Genomic DNA, 22,708 nt, shown 5'->3' with positions numbered 1-22,708 from the left:
AATTTTACAAAGTTCATTCCTCCACCCATAATAACTTTATAATAGAGGTATTTCTGGACATTCAGAAGGGCAAATCCCCTCCTGATTCATGGGCTTTAGCTAGGATGGCAGTTTTCCCTAAAAAAAAGGGAAAACCAATGAATCAGCTAGGATCCTATCAACCCCTTACACTAAACAATTCGGACACTGACCTTTTCGCCAAAATTTGAGCCTCGAGACTATCCAAGGTTATTAAAAAAATGTCTCACCCGCACAACATGGTTGGTTAACATCCAGCGGGGGACAAGGCAGGGCTGACCGTGTTCTCCCTTATTATTTGCCCTCTATATAGACCCTTTTATCCTTGGAATTAAGGTACTGCCTTAATTTCACCAAGGTCACTAGGGGCTGGGAGATGGAAATTCTTGCGTACGCAGACGATTTTGCAATTGTTATCCACGCTCTTAGTGAAGCAGTTAGGGAAACACATTACAGGATACAGACTTAATAGGTTTGAAACCCAAATACTTATAAATGAAAACCTTAAGTTTGAGGATATACGGATGGTCCCTAACGCAACATACTTGGTCGTTAATATTAGTGCTGATACGAATGATTCGGGTAAGGGCAACTTGGGTCCATAATCTCAGACTCTACCTGATTGAAAGGTGCAACTTAATCAAAATGATGTTTCTTCCAAGAGTTTTGTATTTCTTTAGGGCTATACTTCTTGAGGTGAATAACTCATGGTTCTAGGCTCTGGAGAGTATGATTGGGCTGTTTCTCTTGGCATATTCCTTGCTTTTGAGGGCCCTGAAGTTCCTCTGCCTTCCCAGGGAACAGGGCTGGTGGGCCTCAGCACTACAAAACTTAACACCAATGTTGTTTGATCCGCCTCAAGAAGATCTCAGGCGAAATATGTTTTCCTCATGTTTTGACTTAACCATTGCAGCTACAGTTTGCAGTTCCTTGTTCCGACAATTAGAATTTGGCTACTTTAAAAAGATTAGGTTTAAGACACTTATATATGCTTTCAGAGTATGGACTGGTGTTAGGAAAAAACTCGGGATTGGTTGCTTCAGTTTCTATACTCCTCTTTTTCATAACCCTCTCTTACAGGATATATTTCATGACTCATATATTAAACGATGGAGGAAAACCTTGGTCCACTTATTTTTGGGGGTTTCTTTTTCGATAATAGTTGTGCAACTTTTGAAAACCTGAAGAGTAAATTCCCCTTAGGGAATAACACATTCTTTAAATTCCTTCAAATTAGGGATTTTATAGGGAAGGAAAGGAGAGGTAGGGAGGAGTTTAACAGGTGTCAACTTGTAAATCTACTAGCTAGGCTCAACCCTAAGATTGGAGACATATATAAACTATTAAATGATAGGATGGGGAATGATATAGAGAAGCACACTGCTCGATGGTCAAAGTCACTACAATCTATGGTCAATACTTATATCTGCCAACCTCCAGATCCAACATTATAGGACTGGGTTTAATTTACATATCACCCTGGCTAAAATTTGTAAATGGGGGGAGTGTCTGGCACAAACTGTCCACGGTGTCAGGAAATAAGGGAAGATCTGGTATATATGCTGGCAGAATGTCTGGGTCTGGCAAATCTGAGAAGGGAGATTTCTCCGTTTTTTGAGGTACAATTAAATCTGTGGATCAAAGGTACCCCCAACTGATCTAGTTGGGAGTCCTGGAGCAGGAGCAAGAGGCTCTTCCCTTGGCTCGCCCATCAGCTATGCTGATCAATCGTGTCTCAGCCTTAGGCACTGGGCCTAAGGCCAGAGCCCTTCTGTCCTCATTTCTATCTAATTGCACCCAGTCAGTTAGTCTGGGCAATTTTAATTCACCAGTTCTTTCACTCACATGTGGAGTTCCGCAAGGATCCTCGCTAATTGCGACTTTGTTTAACATCTATGTCACTAGCTTAGCACAAGTAATTAAATAGTTTGGGATGGGTCTCACGTCATATGCGGATGACACACAATTGGTGCTCACCCTGCATGAAAAGGGGGACGTACTTTCGGCCAGCTTTCACAATGGCATTTTGGCCATCAGTACCTGGATGTCAAGTCACTGCCTTAAATTAAATTCAGCCAAGACAGAAGTAATGGTCTTTGGAAATTTATCCCCAGGATGGTCTCCGGGCTGGTTGCCAGATAATTTGGGATTACCCCCAATCTCTGTCAAAAAAGCCATGAATTTAGGTGTCAATTAGATTATCTTTTATACATCATGCTAACGCAGTGGTCTCCTCATCCTTTTATGGTTTAAGAATGATAAATAAATTGTTACCTTTCATCCCGGCTAGTACGGGGAGAAAGTTAATTCGTGCTCTGGTCATGTCTAAGGTTGACTACTGCAATAGCCTTTTAATTAATGCACAGGAAAAGGTTCTTAGTAAGCTGCAGTTGGTGCAGAATGCAGCCGCTAGGATACTGTAGGGTACTCCCAAGTTCAAGCTCATCTCTATTGTGGTGCAGCAGCTGGATGTACGACGTTACGACGCGTAATATAACAACGCGTGCTTTCACAACGCGTCCCTTACAACGCAAGTCGTTACCACGACTTGCGTTGGGGGCGCGGATTGAGAATAGTATAATTTACTATTCTAACACCAGTCCCCCTGGACACTAGGGAAGGTGTTGGAATAGTAAATATACTATTCTTAATCCTCTAGCGCCCTCCAGCGCAAGTCGTGGTTACGACGTGCATTGTAACGGACGCGTTGTGAAAGCCTTGCGGAGTAAAATCCGCATTGTAAAGGATGTTCCCCGCGGCAGCTCCATTGGCTGCCCATAAGAAGCAGAATGAAATTTAAAGCCCTCTGTATTGCCTACAAGGCAATACACAATTCAGGACCGGAATGCTTGAATAAAGCCTTTCTGGCTTACATGCCCAACAGATCTCTTGGCTCAGCAGATGTCAATCTTCTGGTCGTCCCTAGAACCAAGAAAGCCAACTAGGGTGACAGAAGCTTCATAGTAGCCACTTCCATACTGTGGAATTCTCTTACCTCGCAGATTAAGGCTGGTTCCACGCTGCTATCATTCAGAAAACAAATAAAAACTTTGCTTTTCAAGCAATAGGCTTTTTTACTAGCTCTATGCCTACCTTTTCAGCACATAGCACAGAGACACCTACGGGTATTTGTGCAATTTACAAGTGGTTAAAAATAAAGAAATAAAATAACTAAAAATCAGCTCCGTTTTTGTTTTTAGCTATAGCGGTATTTAGACTGTGCCTGGCAACTGTGTGGCTCGACCGGGCCCCTCCATCATTTAGTCACTGGTTGGCTCGACTAATCTCAGTGTATCAGATCAAGAGGATTGTATACGCATACAAAGGTGTCAAAACTCAGAAAAGGGAGCTTCAAACCTGGGCCCTTTTGAGGGAATGGCTTAAATCTGAAGGACAGGAATGAAATGTGTGATCTTCAAGAAGCAGCTAAAAACACACCTCTTCAGCATGTCTTTCTAAAACTCTCTGCTGCCCTCCTCAGACTCATTCCGCGCCAGGACACTCATGAGTAACAATGCGCGCTGTAAATACCACTATAACATAACATAACATAACATAACATAACATAACATTATGGAATTTTTGATATGCTATGATGTTGTTAGGATGAATATGTGACGTTACAACGTGATCAGTTTCATCGCGGTACGTTACATCGCAGTTATTACAACAAAAGTCGTTACAACGACTTTCGCTAGGGGTGCTGGACTTAGGAATAGTATGATTTACTATTCCAACTCCAGCCTATGTAACAGTAGGGAAGGTGTTTGAGTAGTAAATCACACTATTCCTTAGTTTAGAGTGCTATCCAGCGCACGTGGGTGTAACAACTTGCGTTCTAATGACCGCGATGTAAATGTATCGCAGTGTAACAACCAAGTTATAAAGGTCGTTCGCCTGCTAGGATATAAGTAAGTCTTACTATATCTCCTGGCTACTTACTCAACTTGTATTTAGTTATGTGTTTCTGTTGTTTTGTATGTTCTTGGATGGGGGGGTCGGAGGGAAACTTTGAAAAATGCAATAAAGATGGTTTAATAAAAAAATAAACACCTATTTGAAAAAGCAGCCGGAAACTAGACAAAGTATAAAACATTTGCATTTTATTTACTACATCTGATATTTCCATATTTGGAATTAAACAAAGGTATTTTCAGTTAATTATCATATTTAAATCACATATAAATTCATAAAATGTACACCGGTAAAAAAATATATGCGTTATTTTGTTTTGCCTGCACATTGGAGTTAACATTGTAACAAGAAAATAACTATATCCTTGTGTGGGTAATAAAAACAGTGGTTCTTATTAGTACGAAAAAGTACCTACAACACATGTAACAGTTCAGTAAGCATTCCGGGTAAAATGATAATTTACAATGTAATATATATTTTAGCTATGACTTTTTCTATCAACGTTCGTACACATCTCCCTGCATCTTTGATCGCTCTTTCTTTGGCAGCTCAAATAATGCATTTTATTTGCAGATGATCGCATGACGTCTATTATGATTTCAACATTAACAATATTAGGTATTCCCCCTCAGTCAAAGTTATGATTTATGTAGTTATTCCACTAGAGCAATAGCTTAAACATGTTCTTGTCATAGTTTAAGTAGCACAAATTCCACCTTTTAGTCTTGCCCTTTAAATAATCTCAGGTAACAAATACCCGGTAAGGCTGGCAGAAAACATGCTAGCGTTACGTGACAAAGCCAGCTCGTCATGCGCGTAGCGCAGGTAACGCCCATGACGAGCTGGCTTTGTCATCAGCACTGAAAGGGCTAGGGAAACTGAGCATAATGGGGCTTCCTGAGAAGATGAATAAAACATGTACCACAAGCACACCAACTCTGCTGGTGACTGTGGGGTATATGTTCAGGGTCCTCTGGTTCATGCTAGATACGCAAGCCTCCTTGATTGGGTCTATTTACCACGATTCCAGGCCATACATTACTCGCTGAGCAATTAACTAAAACACAATGCATTTACCTTTCCAAGTGTTAGGTTACTCAATGAGCAATTCACTAAAACAGAATATATTTACCCTTCACTCATACATTTACAGTGTCTTTGCCACAAACATCTCACAAAAGAAGACCCAACAGTTTGCCAATCTTTCACAGACATTGGCAAGTTTGCTGCCTTTTTTGTTACTGAATTGTATTGCAATATCTTTGTTGCCTCTGGTGACTGGGGCAACAAATATGTTGCACTATTGTGAGATTGTTCACTGTGGCATTATAGCCTCTCCAGATGTCCAACAAATCCAAGACTCCATCAAGATATATATGCTGTGTTGTCATAGCCTGAGATGGTCGGTATTTCCAGACCTTTGTGGGACTTTTTGGGATTCACGTCCAAAAGATGTTCATATCGCTGTCCATAGTGTTGTTCAAGAGCTGGCCCCCAGGTGGCAGCAGGCTGGCAAATGGATCTGAAGCGCTGGCGGAGAAAAGACAAACATGTTTTGGTGAAAGAATTGACAAAGCAAGGGCCTTCTGCATTTTGAAGTACTTCCCTTTGTAACTTGTGTTCATGGTGGTGTTGTCAGTAGAGACGGGTTATGGTCAAATCTGGTCAGTAGTAACTACTGCTTGTTAAACTGTGTGTTTAGTTATGTGTGGAATGTTATGGTGCTATATGGGTTGATGCTGTCAACAGGTAACGTGTGTCTTTCTGATCAGTGAACAACAAAGAAAGAGTCCCACCTGTCAACTATTTTAAATCTAAAAAATCATCTTAGCGAGGCTTTGTGGAATATCACCTTCGTGCAAGGTTGATCAACTTACACCTGCTATAACACGCACTATCCACACATTTTTTCCTTGTTGTTCACACGCCGCTGCTCCCTGAGATGCAGATTATCTTGCTAACCACTACAGACAAGCGTGTAGGCTATGGTTCCATTCATTGGATTCAAGTTCTTATCCCTTCACATTTAATCTCTTATATTGGTCTACGCGAGAATGGGATGTTCTTTGTTTATGAATGGCACCTTTGGCTCATGCCAAGTGGTGAAATAAAGAGCATAATATTTGTATTGCTTAAGTTTTCGTGTATATGAAGAATCACTGTTTTGAGTCATAACACAAGATCAGGCTAGAGACTCGACTGAGTTCCTTTGTCTTTAACAGCCACAAAACCTGTAGTTAGTGACTACAGGATTATTGTAAGGCCCTCATTTAATGCACAAGCTAGAGCCACACTCTTACTGAGCTCTCATTCTTTTACTTCCTCCTTTTTTCTATCTCCGGTCCTCCCTCTACAGCCCCCTCACGCTCACTCCCTCTCTCCCTCCCCCTTCTCTCCCTGACTCACTCTCCAAATCTTTCTCCCTGTTCAGTTCTCTCTGTCTCTTCCTCTCAGCCTCTCTCTCACTCACTTAGCTCTTTCACTCTCTCGTACCTCCCTCCTTTTTTCTCTTTATCTCACTTGCTCGTTTTCAATCTCCCACTCCCTCTCTTCCCCCCTCCTGCTCTCTTGTTCTTCGCCAATCAGTTGTATGTTGTGAGAGTGTGTCGGCTGTGGACCTGTAACAGGAGTTAGGGCTGTGTTGCGTGCAGTGATTGCTGGTCCCATTATACACACGACAATCGTTGTGCCAAATCGAAGAACATTTTAAAGGCATTTATTTTACTCTACAAACATAATACCGACTACCACAAAAAATAAGCAAAATGGTTTCATAGCAATTACATTTTCATGTTGCATGAAGTATTCCATGAAAACGTACCTGCCACACAGATCCTTCTGCTCTGATCATCTTGATCACTGCGAGGATTGGGATCCATATGAGACAGAATGCAATCATACACCAGCCAATCGCCGTTCCCCAGGCTGGATATACTATCGATCCATGCATAGGGGCTTTAAATGTCACCAGAGACCAGATTAAAATTGCCTGTAAAAATGCAAGACATTGTTCAGTAGCTCTTCATGAAGGAAGCTGAGCCTCTTATTCAGACAATTAAATGACTTTCAGCGCACATATGTGACTGATACTACCGGAGGGAAAAGGCCGGTTTCTGAATTTGTCCTCGTCATAATTAAGATACAGAAATTGTAAACAAAGCATCCAAGCAGCTTTCTAACACTCATGGTCATACACCCTAACATTGTACCACCATGATTAGGCTGTTGCCCTAAAGACTCCAAGGCCTAACACTTTAAGCATAAAATAAGTGCACGCACGTGTGCAGCCCCAAGAAAGAATCCAAATAGGATCAATTTAAGAACCAAGCTACATTTCTGTAAAATGCTGAGTCACTCGTAATTGAGACGAAAGACCATTGGAAGGCATTATCATGACAGGGCTGCTTTGGAAAAGGCCAGGTGGCCCCAGTTCTTCCCAATGGCTGGCTGGTAATTGGAAATATAAAAGGTTGCGAATGTGAGCTGTCTGAACACTAATTTGCATGAGTGTGTGTCTATAACATCAGGAGCCTGCTGCAAGATGAATGAGTGACAGTGGCAGAGTTACTGTCTATCAGATTATCTTGAGGGTATTGCTCAACCCCAGGCAGGCATGATTGGTTAGAAAGTCAACCAATAGGGCTGAGCAAAGCAAAAGTCTACCTTAAGCAGAGTGTCTTATTGAGCAGTTGCCTGTTCCTCTGATGTAGTCAGCTGGGCAGTTGGGCTCAATTTAAAAAACCCATATGGAGCATGGAGGTCCATTGTTTTAAAGTGTCTGAGAGTGGCCACACACCGCTTCTTTGCGATATACCAACTCAGCCTCAAACTTTTTTGAATTCCTAGGCATAGCTTTTGACTGAAGGAAAGAAAGATTTAGGCTTGGAATTACCAATTTGTGATTCTCAGAGTTAAGATTAGCAGAATTTTCAACCTTAAAACTCACAGCTATGGAAAGTATGCTAGTATTACCGATTTTCCATTGTAATTAGTTTAGGTTTATGGGAGCATGTGCTCTTCACAGTGGAGGAGGATGGGCTAGAAATTAGGCAAATGGTAACACCCATAAAGGTAGACGTGCCAAGCCTATCACAGCGGTTACTCACACACAATATTTGCACTTCCCTTCGTGCTGAATCAATAGTTCAGTGTGCACATTTGGTATGAAAAGGTCCAAAATATTTCGGATGGTATATGTGGAAGACTTTTTTCTATATAAAACATATATTTACATGCAGAATAAATGAAACTCTTTGAATGTGAAAGCCAATCTTTCCACCATATTTATTGCTGCAAATTGTCAGCAGTGTGCAGAATACACATTGGGTATTGTAGGAGAGTGTGCGTTGAAAAAAACTCTATGCATACTTTTGAGGTTTGTATGCATTCCAAAAATGAGACTTTTACAATTGGTGGTCACCCGTTTAAAAGTAAAACTAATTTAAAAATATTTATAAAAAGACATTGTGTCTTGGCTTACAAATTGGCAAATGAAGGAGTATGGTGGTTTAATTTTAATGCAAATCTAAAAAAATGGTCTACAATTTGAAGGAGCAGTTGGAAATTGTCCGTAATATCTTGCTAGCCAACGACCTTCGTGAAAACTGTTTTTTTTTTCTAGCTGTCATTACTAATGGGGTCAACACCTAATTATTGAGCAAGGCCAATGATTTGTAATATTTGAAACTGAATTATTAATATAGTTTTCTACATATTTTCCTCAGAAATCTATGGGATCATTCTAATACTCTGCCACTCTACACAATGTAAATCAAAGCTGCATTGAGTTTTCATTTCATTAATTTATTGTAATTAATAGCAAGGTATACTAACTAAAGTGTCAGGGAGTTTTACGATGTAGAGGAGTGATTTATATAAACTGCATACTCATTGCTCTCAGGTAGCTACAGATTAGGAACTATGTCTGTTCTTGTACATACTAGATGGCATGTGCAATGTCTGCAGTTCTTCCTCGAAATGTTCATGACAGGTTAGAGTAGGGCTGCTTGTGATTTAACATGACTTGCTGGCGTGGATTGTATAAAAGAGCAAAAGTTCACCTTTCTACCTGATGGACAGGAAGAGTCAGCTAACTTAATTCGCTTTATGGTGTGTTCTGGAGACAGGACTAAACTAGTAGCAACCTAATTAGTTAGCCAAAGTTAATTTTAGGGGGACGCAGTGGGAGAGTCAATATTGGAGCTAAGTGTCTATTTACAGGTGGACTGCACAGACACCTACAAACCTCTGTCACCACACGCCATTCAATTGGCCGTGACATAATGGTCTATGCTGTCATTCTGTTGGAACTTACTCAGCACCCATCTATCTCTCCTAGCTAAGAATAATAATGCAGTATTATACTTGTAACATTCCTGGTAACTAGGCTGTATCCCCTAAGCTCCCTGAGGCGATTTCCAATGGTATAAAATGCTCCCAAAAATTCCAATCTAAGTAAATAAAATGATCATTGACGTTTTTGACGGGAGGGAAGATGTGCTCTCATTGCAAAGTGATATTCATATTTCTTGATGTTGTACTAGCTATAGTACTTAAATGCCTGCACTCTACCAGAATATAGTTGCAGTTATCCACAGCCCTATTAACTAAGCATGAGCGAATTTTGCGGATCTCGCGTTCGCGAATTTTGCGGATTTGCGGATTTGCAATCCGCAAAATCCGCGAATTTCCGCGAATTTGCGGATTTTTTTTTTTTTTGTGTTCGCCCGTGTTTCTGCCAGTTCGCGAGGGTTTTGTACACTTTCGCAAATTGCGAACTTACCTGTCGGGTCGCAAGTTTCGCGAACTTGTTGTTTCTACGTGTCCAGCCTGTTTGGGACACTCTTCTTCATCACTGCCACTCTCTGTCACCACTGCCACTCTCTGACTACTCATGCCACCCTCTGGCCCACCCATGCCACCCTCTGTTTCATCACCACACCCTCTGGTTGTCCAGTGTACATTATTTTCGGCAAAGCAAAGCACACCTTCCCTGCCTCAAGTGACCTGAATTAATTTGGGGCTGATTAATGTGTCACAGAATATTTTTTTAGCTGGCACCTGCTTCCTTAGTGCGCCCTGATTAGTGATCTTTTGCACTTGCTAAGTGCTTTCATTGTTGCAAAATTAGTTACAACACCTGCCCTGCCCCAACTGACAATAATGAATTAGGGGCTGATTAATGGATTTTAACTTCCAGCCTGGCTCCTGCTTGTCTCCCTTAGCTGTAATTCAGGACCTTTGTGGCATATGTGTAACTATTCTGAGGTTCAGAGCAGGGTCACATAATAGTTTCAACTGGCAACTGAACTCTGGAGGGGCCCCTCAGGAAGCACTACAGGAAATGGCTACTAATGATGAGCCTGAACTTTTGAACCTGGTAAGTAGTTACTTTCAGTTTTGCTAAGATCGTATTTCTGCAATTTTGCACTTATTCGCGGGGCGCGAACTCACGCGAACAGTGCGAGCAGTGCGAGCAAAATCCGCTGCTCGCGGATTTGCGGATTTTGCGGGAGATTCGCGAATCTCGCGGATTGCGGATTTCCCAAAAATCCGCAAAATCCGCAAGCGGAACGGATTTTCCGCCCATGCCTACTATTAACACAGTTTTTTTGTTGAGTAGATGTGACTTACACATACAAATGTAAGAATGAATCCAGAATAAGCAATGCTCACTCAAGCAAATATTTGTGAATCGGTCCTTAGATAAGGCAAAATGTGGGTCATGGTAGTTTGGATGATATTCTCAGTGGGTGGGTGACGTTTTTGAATGGGCTGATAATTGAACATAAATGAATAATAGACAAGATAAGTAATTTGATCCCCAGGAATGTGGGATGGACAACAAAAAGTAGAATGTTTTTGAAATATTGACCCCCAGTCAGTTCTGCCGACTTGAAATTGAATTTGGTTCTCAACAAACATTGAAAGAGCATACCTAAGAAACGATTGACACTAAGAATGATCTGCATAATGTTTACATTTGCCATTGCCCGGGACAGATGCTACTATTCTGATGCATAGTAAAAGTAAAAACAGGGAGTTAACGAATCCATGAGGGAATCAAACTTTTACAGCATAGTTTCGGAGCCATGCTCTCCATTATCACTTTGTGATTCTGACCAATATTGTCTGTGTTTTGTAGCATTTCGGCTAGACAACGTTCAGACTATGAATGTATGTATGTGGCTTTATGTAGCACCGACCTAACCAAAGTAACAGACTGGAGCATAAAAGGTGCAGTACGGTGAGTGATAATAGGATGAGTAGTGGTGTTAAAGGTATTGGAGGAGGACAGGGTGCTGGGGGAACTTTGATGGGTAGACAGTAGTTGGGGTTTAGGTGAAGGTCTTTTGGGGGCAGCCCATGGTGGCTGTTGAGGCTAGAATAATGTCCCAAAGCATATATGGTGATGAGGAGTTCGCTGAGGAGCACGGTCTTAAATTCTCTTTTGAAGTGTGTAGGGAGGGAAGGCCCGGCAGATGTCTACTGTGGTGGCTTTCCACATGCTTAGGGATACAGCAGGAAAGGGCATTAATTCTCTTTTTCACTTTCTTGTATTTGCTCTCTGACCTGTGGTACTGTTTCGGCTGATTTGTCGAGTAGTCTTCAGATCCTGATTTTGGATGCCTGTCAAAGTGAATGTCGCACATTTGAACACCTTATAGGTGATGCAGATGGTTTTGAGGAGGCCATGTTATAGAAAAGTTAAGATAATTCTAAAAGGTACAGTGTTCGTCCAGAGTATACTACTGCCTGCTATATGTTGTGTGGCTCTTCCATGTGGACAAGCTCTTCAATGACTATTCTCCAAAAGGAGAGTCTTGAAATTGGGCAGGCGTGTTTCAAGTTAAAAAAAGGTTGTGGATCATTTTCTTTAGAGTACTGGAAAGAATGTCAGATTTTGGGGATAGATTTATAAGTGACTTAGAACACAGGCTGCAGACTTGATTAGGGTACCGCATGTGGGGTTATTGGGGCAATGTTGCTTGTAAGCATAAGTTATAAGTGAATGGTTGAACCTGTGAAAGATGATTGTCAGCTCTAGTTCGAGTGGGTCTGGATATTGCTGCAGCGTGCTTGGAACTTTAGATAGCTGCGTGGATTTTGTAAATTTTTGTAGAGCCATGTTGGAATGGATTAGGGTAGAATGCCCCATCATTATCATCTTTATGAAAGATTTGAGTAGGGGACAGCAGTTGGAGTGTTTTCACTCTGATCCTGAGAGTTTCCATTTGTTTCATTTTTTGCTTTGAGGAATGTGTTTAATTATATATGATTAGAAACACAATGACACATATCACAGGTGAAGGATCCAGCCTTTTTAGGAGGCACCTAAATCATATAGAAGATATAAAAATAGCAAAGGTGAATAATACTTAATGGTGCTACCTTACCAACAAGAGACATGGGGATATGAAGAACCAGCAGAGTCTCCACCACGCCCAGAAGAGCCAGTGCTTTTTACCAATCATCATTTCTATGTCTTCAATAAACCGATTTCCTCCTGTTGAAAGTTGTAAATGTTCAAATATTATGTGGTGTAGAATGGGCAGGTGACAGCCCTAAAGTGTTAAATATGTAACAACAAATGCATACAAAAAAATGTTTCAATTATCAAATTTAAAATATTCCAGAAGTGGGAGCACATTTACTCAATTATAGTGCAACACTGTAGGAGAAAGAAAGGCAGAGTCATATTTACTATCTGCTGCTACTCTCTTCTCTGGTGCTGCCGCACAAACAGGCTGCCTTGTACCATGAACACACATTTGCACTATATTGAAAAGGTGTGTGTATGATGTCCCATCTAGCACAAAATCCTATGCATTTTATTTACATTTCACCCACTGCATGTGTTCAGTTCAGCGCAGCACACAAATAATAAATGAAATAGATGGAGAAATAAATATATATTTCTCGTAGTTAAAACCTGCCTCAAAGAGGTGTTATTTCTTAATGCAAAGCCAGGTCTGATAAAATGTGTAGATCTGGCCTTGCATAAAAACAATGTGTGGTAGTGTAGAATGCTGAAGTATCATTCATGAAATGGCCTCTTGAAACAAAGTAATGCACATGAGCGCTATTTGTAGTATTTGTGAAACTTTCAGTGCAGCTTTCCAGCACAAACCTGTTTTGCACTGGAAAGTAAATATGTTATCTGACTTTGCCCCGCTTTTTTGTCACTTTATGTTATTTTGCAGAAGCTCAAAGTCTTCAAAAATCCATTACTTAATTTGTAAAACGATAAGGGCCGGGTCTCAAAGTTTTGATCAGCAGCCGCAGCTGGTGCTATAGAATGTCATGAGTGGAGAATACAGGGGCATATTATCAAGGGGGTTTATCTCCGCTTTTTTGGCTTTAAAAGCCAAGAAAGCAGAGATAAAATTATCTCCCTATTACCTAGCTGTTGCTAACACCAGTTAGCGACAGCTAGTAGGGGATAGCGACCATCTTGTGCCCCGCTTTGCATGTCAGTGATATTTATCACTAATGACATGCAAAGTGGGCGTGCCAAGATGTTAGCGACTGGAAACAGTCGCTAACATCGCTATCTCCTATTACCAACTTTTGGAGATATTCGCGCTAAGCGCGAATATCTCCAAAAGCTAACACCTGCCCCAGAGCAGTTCTTAGCCATGTTATCCAATGGTAGGTGGACAACACGGCTAAGAGCATTATCTCAGTAATGCCTGAATATCGCTGACTTTTCAGCGATATTCATGCATTATTTCCGATTTTTATCGCATTTGCGATAAACCTTGGTAATACCAAGGTTTATCTGCGATAAAAATCGCTGCAGCTCAGCGATAATTTTTTCTCGCTAACCAAGCAATAGCGATAATTATCGCTATTGCTTGGTAATATGCCCCACAGAGTCTGTGTAGTCGTGCTTCCACCTCATGCCTCTTTAATCTACCACACATCACTTCCAGTCTCTTTATTTCACTATTTCAGGTTCTTTTTTATCCCTTCTTCCCTGTGTCACCAGTTGTCCGCCTTCTTTCCCCATTTGTGTTTCTCTCTCTTGCACTGGATCAAAGCCTGTTGGGAAAAATAAATCCCAATCACCGAAAAGGTGTGCCGGTGGGCCCCACCTCCAACTAGGGCTTAAATTAGGCACTTGAAAAACCTGCCTGATGGTGTCTAAAATAGAGTACATACAGGATGCCTCTGTTTTGAGCGTACTGAGTAAGCTTATAGAAACCCCTTTTCATTTGGCATCATAAACCTCAATTCCATTTTACTACTCATTTCCTTAATAACAGTCTTTTACAGTTAGGAACAACAAATTTGCTTACCGTAAATCCAGCACACTCCCACGAGTTCCAGCACTGCAGCAATCAGGATGCCCCATCCAGCACAAAAATGATCAATCAAATCAACCCAGAAAATTCCTGCCTGTAATGATATAACAAAACACATATTTTAGGTATCTGACCCTCAAAGTAGAAAGTATTTCAATATTAAACTTTGACTGAAATGCATCCTTATTTTATAAATCAACATCAGGGGCAGCTCCTCTGCAATAGCAGAGGAGCGTCGCCCCACTGGCATGGGGGCCGCATGAGGGCAGCGCGGGGATTGCACAGGGAGTCTCTCCTGTTGTCCCAGTGTCTGCTGGGACCAGGAAGCAGCCCCACGAGGAGCGATGCAGATTCAGGTACTCCTTTAAAAAAAAATATTAACCTTCCGCGCTCTCCCGCTCTACCTTCACCTGCGCACCACCTCTTCATTGTGTCGGCTACCACTTATCAACATCTGCAGAATCCATCACATTTTTAGTGAAGATTTTTCTGCACAGTAATACTAAGAGCCTGATTCACAAAGGTAAACGTACACTTTGGTGTACACTTATGATTGTTTGCTATTCACAAATGGATATAGGACTGTCCTATCTTTTTATGTGCAGAGACTTAGCTTTCGTAAAGATACTACTAAATCCCTTTGTGAATAGCAAACAATCATAAACTTTCACAAAACTATAAGTTTACCTTTGTGAATCAAACCATGAGTTTCTAAGGTCCTGATCTCAAGAGATGGGATATTACCCTAACCCAGTAAATACCAACATTTTGGGTTGTGTGTTTACTGGATACACTAAATACTTCCTCTTCTGAGTTTTCTTACACAAAATGAGCAGAACATGCAAAATGTGGCGCATAACACACTGGATTCCTCAGGTATTGGTATTATCGGGCCTTTCCCCCTAGTAAATTGCGAGGTTCTGGTAATGGTTTCACATCTTCGCTATGTTCACTAAGGGGCTGCACCAAAGAAAGGGATTTTAAATCTCACTTGAAATGGAAACTAAATGTGTATGGTTTCTTTCTTTCCCCTAAATGATATTCTAAACCAATATGAAAAGCCTTTATTTACAGCATCATTTAATTTGGGATGCGCCCTACACAGTCTCACCAATACCATACACTCAGCATTCCCTGCGTAGGAGTAAACCTGCCCAGTCTCCCTGGAGGGAGTGCTGCAAGAAGCTTACAATACCCACAAACCTACAAATGTGTAGGTGTTGTTCGCTTTACTATGGCGGGTAGAAGCTCCATTGAACAGTGCACTTTCAGTGTGGGGGTGGCTGACACGTGCACGCGGGCCAGCAGACGCCCATAATCTCATTAGCGAGAACGGCGGTCCAATGACGCAGGACATGTCTCAAGAGCTCAGGAGATGGATTTGCAAAAGCTAGACATTGCGACAGTAAGGCAGAATGGAATGAACAAGTCAGCTATCAGGATTATGCTGATAATTCCATATGCCTTTGGTGTCCTCAAGTTTGATTCGCTAATTAAGTGGCGGAAGAAAGCCCATATTTAATCTTATGGGGACACAATTATCGAAGAACAGGAGTGGGGGTCAAGTATAGAAACCCCAATCCAAAGTAATTTCCTAGAGAGAGATATGCGAGTCAGAACCGCCGGGCAGTCTATTCAGTTTTGTTAGTTTCTAAACTTTCCTTAAAATGTCAATGTTTCGAATTACATATATATTTGTTTAGCAACCTTTTGTCCTTACAAACTGTATTTTAAAGTATGATTTAAGAGAGGCAGGTCTGCCAGAATTTAGAACATTAGTAGAGAACATTCTGCTCCAGATCACAAACAACATATGCATGCAGTGTTCAATCAAGAATTATTAACTGCCTAGAAAGGCAATATATTCCTAGCTTGTATCATCCAGGTGCATTGTGCCAGTAGTGGTAGGTCAGCAGGCACTTTGAGAACTCTATAAAACAATAGTTCCCGCTCTCTTTTATACCACAGCCATTTTACGAAAATATGTAGCCAGGATTATCTGACTTTTTCACCATAAAAGCAAAACGTCTTTTGTTGGTAAAGGTATTCTCAAATACTAGTCTATGCCTTTAAAGGTGGCTTGATTCATCCTCAAAAATGTAAACAGCTGGAGAACCCTGGATTCAGTTTAATTCTAAGTACTTCTGACTTGCTGGGATAGTAAATAATGCTGTAATGTCGGACACCTAGCCAATAGTCCTACCTTTCTCTCCTTCAACAAGGTAATTTTGCTTTATTAAAAATCCTGAAACTGCAGAATTATTTAGCTGGATTTCCATATACGAGCCATGAATAAACAAGGTTTGAAGCAGACTTCCATCATCTACCAAGCCCTGTAGTAAAGAAAGTCTGCACTACCACCTGGAATCCGTCAGAAAGAAACTCTTCTCTCCTACCTAGATCTAATACGGGACATTCAGCTCTACTACTTGAACCCTGTAGTAAAGAAACTCTGCTCTACTGACTAATCTCTGTAGTAAATGAGCTTTGAACTACTACCGAGAGCATGTTGTACAGACACCCTCCTCTACCACCTAGATCTCCATAATAGAGAAACTCTGCTTTAATACCTAGAGCTAATTATAAAGAAACTCTGCCATACTACCTAGAGCCCACAGTAAAAATAATCCAATTGTACCAAATAGGTCTGAGAGTGAAGAAAATCTGCACTCCTACCTAGACTCCCACTGTAAAGATACTCCAGCTCTATTTCTTTGATCCCCACAGTAATGGTACTCTAGTTCTGTTGCCTAGACCCCACAGTAAAGAAACCTTACACTACCACTTAGACCACATAGTAAACCAATTCTGTCGTGCTCTCATGACCCCAACTGTAAAGATACTCTAGATCTGCTATCTAGACCCCATAGGATAGAAACTTCGCTCCACCGTCCAGCCCCTATAGTAGAGAGACGGTGCTCTACTACTGAATTGTTTAACATTGATAATCTCCAGTTATTGAAAATATTACATACGGTTATATGAACATGCCTAGCTTGAAAGCTTAATAATACTGGAGGTCCCTAAAAGGAGAATAGCAAAATGCTAAAAATAGTATTTGAACTACTTTCACCCCCAATTTCATAGTACGTAGAAAGTGAACATGGAAAACCACAGTAGCCTGTGAAATTGAAATTAGTAATATTGACTTAAGTGTTAATTAACAGGAAGTTCATATTTTTTTAAACCTTGAATCTTTTGCTAGGTTCAATACTAAAAGTGTAGACCCAATACGGAACAAGGTGCTGTTCTTAAAGCAAACATTAACGGTTCTGTACCTGGGTGACACAGACGAGACCAAGGAGGAACAACATTAAACAGACACCAATGGTAACAGGGATGCGCATCTTTTTCATCAATGTTGGGAAAGCGTCATGAATGGTTGTTGTAATGGTTTCTGCCGAGAAAAGAGTCTGATTTAGTCTACGTTGTACTGGGTCACTGGAATGTTGTAAAGTTTGTACAGAGACCAGACCAGAGGCGCGGTAAAATAACACTACTTACCTATGGAGGCAAACTGAGAGTCGAGACCCAAGGTCAGCAGCATGAAGAAGAACAGAATGGACCACAAGGGAGCCACCGGCAGCTGAGAGAGCGCTTCAGGATAAGCAATGAATGCCAGGGCAAAACCTAAACCACCAACATGAAAACAAGCGTCAAACTGTGCCAACCACTGAAGCGTTTGAAGAAAAATGGTACAAAAGAGACATACATGAAATAAAGAGGTCAGCAGCATGGTATGCAATCTGCGCGCTGGGACTGCTACAGCAATGCCTACAGCAGACTATGAAATTCAGGATACATTTTAGCAAACACTCGTTTACAGGCAGTAAATGTAACCTAAAGATGTCCGGATCTTCAAAACTGCCTCTCCAACTAATGCTGAAGTAGTCCCTCACCGCTGTGTGTGTTGCCACGCAAGAAGCTACTGGGAAGAAGAAGTAACCTGGAGAAAGTGTCCTAATAGGCAAGAAGACTTTCCACAAAAAATGTAATTACCGCTCCAGAGAATGTGCATCCACCAGAGCTTTCTGGGTAACACAGGTAGAACAAACTACGGCGAATCTACGGAGTGCAGTTCCAGAGTCCACCAGAGTACCCCACAGGCCCACTAACCATCCCCCCGCATGGAGGACCTAAGGAGCCTGTGGCCCACCTAGACAGCCAGGCTGGTGATACCCTTAAGCACACCTAGAGCGTGTCTACTGTAACTCATCCATGGAATAGTCTGCTGTGGACGGATGCTAGTGCCGCCATCTGGAGGACTTTGGTAGGTGCAATCTTTGACTTCAACCCACAAGAACTCTGTATGTTCTCTTTAGATGTGTAGTAGAAGTGCTACTTTCACAAATCTGTTCATTGAAAGGGTTAATTCTAACAGCATTGCCATAAGCATTTCCAGTCTCGTTCAATCAATTTCAGGCGCTACTGTCAACGGATTTGAATTTTGCACTAAGCCATCACTAATGATGAGGGACCCATATCTCACCCCTCTACACAATTTCAGACTTACCTGAATCGACCACCTTGGAGACAGGTTTTCCTGCCTTGAAAGCCATATGTCCCAGGATGGAAAAAATTGCAAATCCGGCGAAGACGCTTGTAAGGCAGTTGGTAATACAAACGAATATGGCGTCCGAATAGCAGTTGTTGTTGAATTTATTGTAGGAAGACAGAGCTACCAGACCTCCCCAAGCCACCGACAGAGAAAAGAAGATTTGGGTCGCAGCATCTTTCCAAACCTAAAACAGGATCAGAATTTCATAAATATATGGATAACATTACATGAGGAAAACGATGATATCCAGTAAAAAACACATGTTTACATGAATCAAGTCTTAGCATATGAAGTTTTCTAATGAAGTTCATTGTTTTTTTGTTTTTTTAAGTCAGCGAATGCAGCCTGCTGTGAAGAGCAAATTATATGTTTAAGAACCAGAAAAGGAACAACTGTGCCTAGACTGCAGGCTATTTTACATCAGCACTATTATAACGAAATTGCATTAGCACACACTGATGATCGCTTCAATGGCATTTGCACCATCTAAAAATGATAATTTGCGCTGGTTGACCAGTGGAAGTCGCGATGCTAATTTTACTTATCTATCTTATCTTATTTTACATATTGGGCATTGGTGCAAATAGGTAATACCGCGCTAGGTCGAAATGGTGAAGTATATATTTAACTGGGCTGTTTACATGCTGTGCAAAGGCAACTTTACGTATGTAAACAGAGCGCATGTGAAACATGAACACAATGGGGCAAAGAGCACCATTCTGTTACTGATTGCTCACAACAAGTTGAACTCACTTTAGTATTCTGGTGTGGACCGGGATGCTCATCGCCTAATCTCGCATTGAAATGTGACTGCTTCACATTCAAAGACTAATGTATTTTCTCCATGAGAGGTTCAGTTTTTAGGGGTCCTGTATCCAGGCAAAGTAAGTGTTGCCTGGTATTGTCGGTCAGTGGTCAAGTTTAGTCTGCTCCACACTTTCAGAAAGATTTCCAGTGTTTAATTTGAACTGGTGGTTGGAGGTGAGGCCCACCGGCATCCATTCTTGGGAACTGGCATTTATTTTTCCTCAACAGACTTAGAACTAGAGCAAGAGAAAGAAAAGCAAACAAGGGGGAAATCAGGAGGAAGAGAAAGACAGACAAGCATTGGCAAACCTAATAGGTCTCACCTATGCAAGAGCTTTTGGCTTTGCCAGTGTGTTTGAGCCATGTTCTACATCAGGGTGGCTGCTGTTCAGCATGACTAAAATTTAGGGGCATAGAGGAGAGTGGAGCAGAGTGGAGTAGAGTGGCAAAGAGTGGAGGGGCATAAAGTGGAGTGGCATGGACTAGAGCGTCCTAGAGTGACGTGGTGTAGGAAGGAGTGGCGTATAGTGGAATAGAGTGGTGTAGAGTGTCATAGAGTGGAGTGGAGTAAAGTGTCTTAGTGGAAGGCCTTAGACTTGAGGGGCATAGAGTAAAGTGTTGTAGAGTAAAGTGCTGTGGTGTGGTGTAGAGTGGAGTGGTGTACAGTAGCATAGCGTATACGAGCAAAGTGTCAGAGTGGCGTGGCATGGAAGAGAGTGGGCTAAAGTAGCATGGAGTACTGTAGGATGGTGTAGAGTGACAAAGAGTGTGGTAGAATGGAGTGGCATAGAGTGGAGTGATGTATAGTGGGATACTGGAGGGGGCGTAGATTGGAGGGGCACAGGGTTGGGGGCATACAGTGAAGTAATGTGTTGTAGAGTGAAGTAAAGTGTTGTGGAGTGGTGTGGCATAGATTAGCCTGGAGTACTGTGTCAGAGTGGCTTTGTGTGTTGTAGAGTGGCATAGAGTGTCGCAGAGTGGAGTGGAGTTGAGTGGTGTGGTATAGAGTGGAATACAGTGGCATACAGTGGAGTGTGGATGAGTGGAGTTGAGAATTTCAAAGTGTCATACAGTAGAGTGGAATAGAGTGGTGTAGAGTAGAGTGACAAAGAGTTGAGTGGAGTATGCATGGTGTGTTATTACTCCACCATTACAGACAACACATTTTCAATTGAATTGACCATTGCAATCTCACATACAGTTTTACTGAAAAAATGATATAATACACAACAGTATTGTGCCGAATTGGTGTATTGATTTGTTTTATTATATTACAATATTTTTCCACCATACTTATAATTTTTTTTAACAAGTGCTTCATTTGTGCTTTTCTTATTCTGATATATTCTGAAATATTTGCACAGTTCATTAACAGACATTTACTGTTTGTTGTGTTTACTTTGAAGTCAGAGAAAGAAAAGTAATTTGACCTCGGTCTTTGAATTCACAGCAAATGTGACAAGATAAGAACAACATTTAAAGGTACGAGCATAATTTACTTTTCTCATTCAAAGTTAAAAAAAAATAACTCACGTCTGCGTTAGTCAGCTTTGAGATGTCGGACTGTTGTCCAATGTAATACTGGATTCCCTCCAAAGCGCCTTCCAAGGTCACGCCTCTAATTAGAAGGATAAGCAGCACCACGTAGGGAAAGATAGCAGTAAAATACACAACCTGCAGCAGAAGACACGTCAAAATTAACTGAGATGATGAAAAACATACTGAGATATTATTTCCATATTTATATCACAAAACACAATCTTTTAGATATATGAGTACTTCATATTTGATTGATTTTCTTACTGTCTTCATTGTGTGATGTCTATTCCTTGAAACACACCAGCTAAGACAACAGTGGAACTCAAGCTCATTTTTAGGATGACCGCAACAGAACCCAGGAAAATTCTGCCTCCTGCCTTCACTACAGTAGAGCATAGCTAATTATTATGTACTCCACCACAGGCATTAGTTGCTGAGGCAAATATTTTACAAACCATATTCACCTATTTCGTTATCTCTCTGTTACACAGATATGTTCATTTATTAAAACTGAATTGCTGGTGGGTGTTTTTTAGGAAAGTTATTGGGCCTAATTCCCAGACTGTATTTTGTAGTACATACAGCATTATTACAAACATACGGCCAGAGACCCCCGCCTCTCCAATCTTTTCACTGTGAAAATTTCCGCAACAGTGGCAGAGATATCCGCACATGCAGGTGTATGTTTTAGTAGTAATCAAAGCAAGACCAATATCCACTAGTAAATGAGAGGAGTGTAGAGAAGTTTTAGTTGGGGTTTAGTGAGGGACATGCTAATACTAACACACACCCACATAAGGGTAAGGTCATTGCTATTCACAAGCTACCCTTCTAAAATGACTAAAATTAAGGCCCAGCCTTACCATAAGTCAAGCACCCTACTGGCCCCTGATACTGCAACATACTCACTCACTCACTCAAAATTGTATATATATATATATATATATATTTTTTTTTTTTGAGTGAGTGAGTGGGTGCCCCGTAGGGCATTGTTTTCCTTGCGCACTCTCTGGTAAATAATAAAACGATGCCCAAACAGCAATGATAATCATTAGTCCCGTGAGCAAGGTCTCTGTACAGACCGAAACGAGTAGGATTTTGCTGCTGGTCGCTGTTATTAAATAAGCAAAATCAGAACTGATATATTGTTTGGACATCGTTTTATTATTCACCAAAGAGTGTGCAAGGAAAACAACATCCTACGGGGCAAAGACGGTACAAAAGGGGGTGGTGATGGACGGAGCATCTGAATCAATCAAACACTCACACCCAGTCAAAACGGGGCAAAGAAGCACAATATTACTGCGGCAGGCTCTGCCGCTCCTTGCTTCACCGCTGAAGAGTGCCTGGAAGCTCTACAGTGGGCCAGGTTTGTAAATATCCAGCGTGAGCCTCTGAGGAAGAAAGGGATGAACTTTCGAAACACGTAAGGCTTAATCACGTGGAATATAACTGAACATAACGGCAGACAGGAGCCTGCACATACCTGTAGTGAGGTAGGTGAGGCCTACCACGTGCTGGTGTACTATAGTAATGATGACACTCGGACACTGGATGGAAGTTA

At 41.3% G+C, this 22,708-nt stretch overlaps 1 protein-coding gene across 1 annotated transcript in view; it reads right to left on the bottom strand.

The window, feature by feature from the left end:
* Positions 1 to 4,104: 4,104 nt before the first annotated feature.
* The window catches only part of LOC147718732 (sodium- and chloride-dependent neutral and basic amino acid transporter B(0+)-like), a 60,213-nt gene continuing 41,609 nt past the window's right edge, over positions 4,105 to 22,708 (bottom strand). Inside the window, exons 7-14 of the mRNA XM_086918725.1 lie at positions 21,139 to 21,279; positions 18,754 to 18,982; positions 17,745 to 17,870; positions 17,519 to 17,637; positions 14,235 to 14,334; positions 12,330 to 12,439; positions 6,755 to 6,922; positions 4,105 to 5,463 (exon numbers count right to left, since the gene is read on the bottom strand). Of these exons, the coding sequence (XP_086774851.1) occupies positions 5,299 to 5,463; positions 6,755 to 6,922; positions 12,330 to 12,439; positions 14,235 to 14,334; positions 17,519 to 17,637; positions 17,745 to 17,870; positions 18,754 to 18,982; positions 21,139 to 21,279 (1,158 nt within the window). The 3' untranslated portion in view covers positions 4,105 to 5,298. The remainder of the gene's footprint in view (positions 5,464 to 6,754; positions 6,923 to 12,329; positions 12,440 to 14,234; positions 14,335 to 17,518; positions 17,638 to 17,744; positions 17,871 to 18,753; positions 18,983 to 21,138; positions 21,280 to 22,708) is intronic.

Source organism: Lissotriton vulgaris, chromosome 4_1 (assembly GCF_964263255.1).
Source record: "Lissotriton vulgaris chromosome 4_1, aLisVul1.2, whole genome shotgun sequence".
Lineage (NCBI taxonomy): Eukaryota > Metazoa > Chordata > Amphibia > Caudata > Salamandridae > Lissotriton > Lissotriton vulgaris.
Note: the sequence above shows the minus strand (reverse complement) of the source record. Positions and strands in the feature narration are given on the sequence as shown.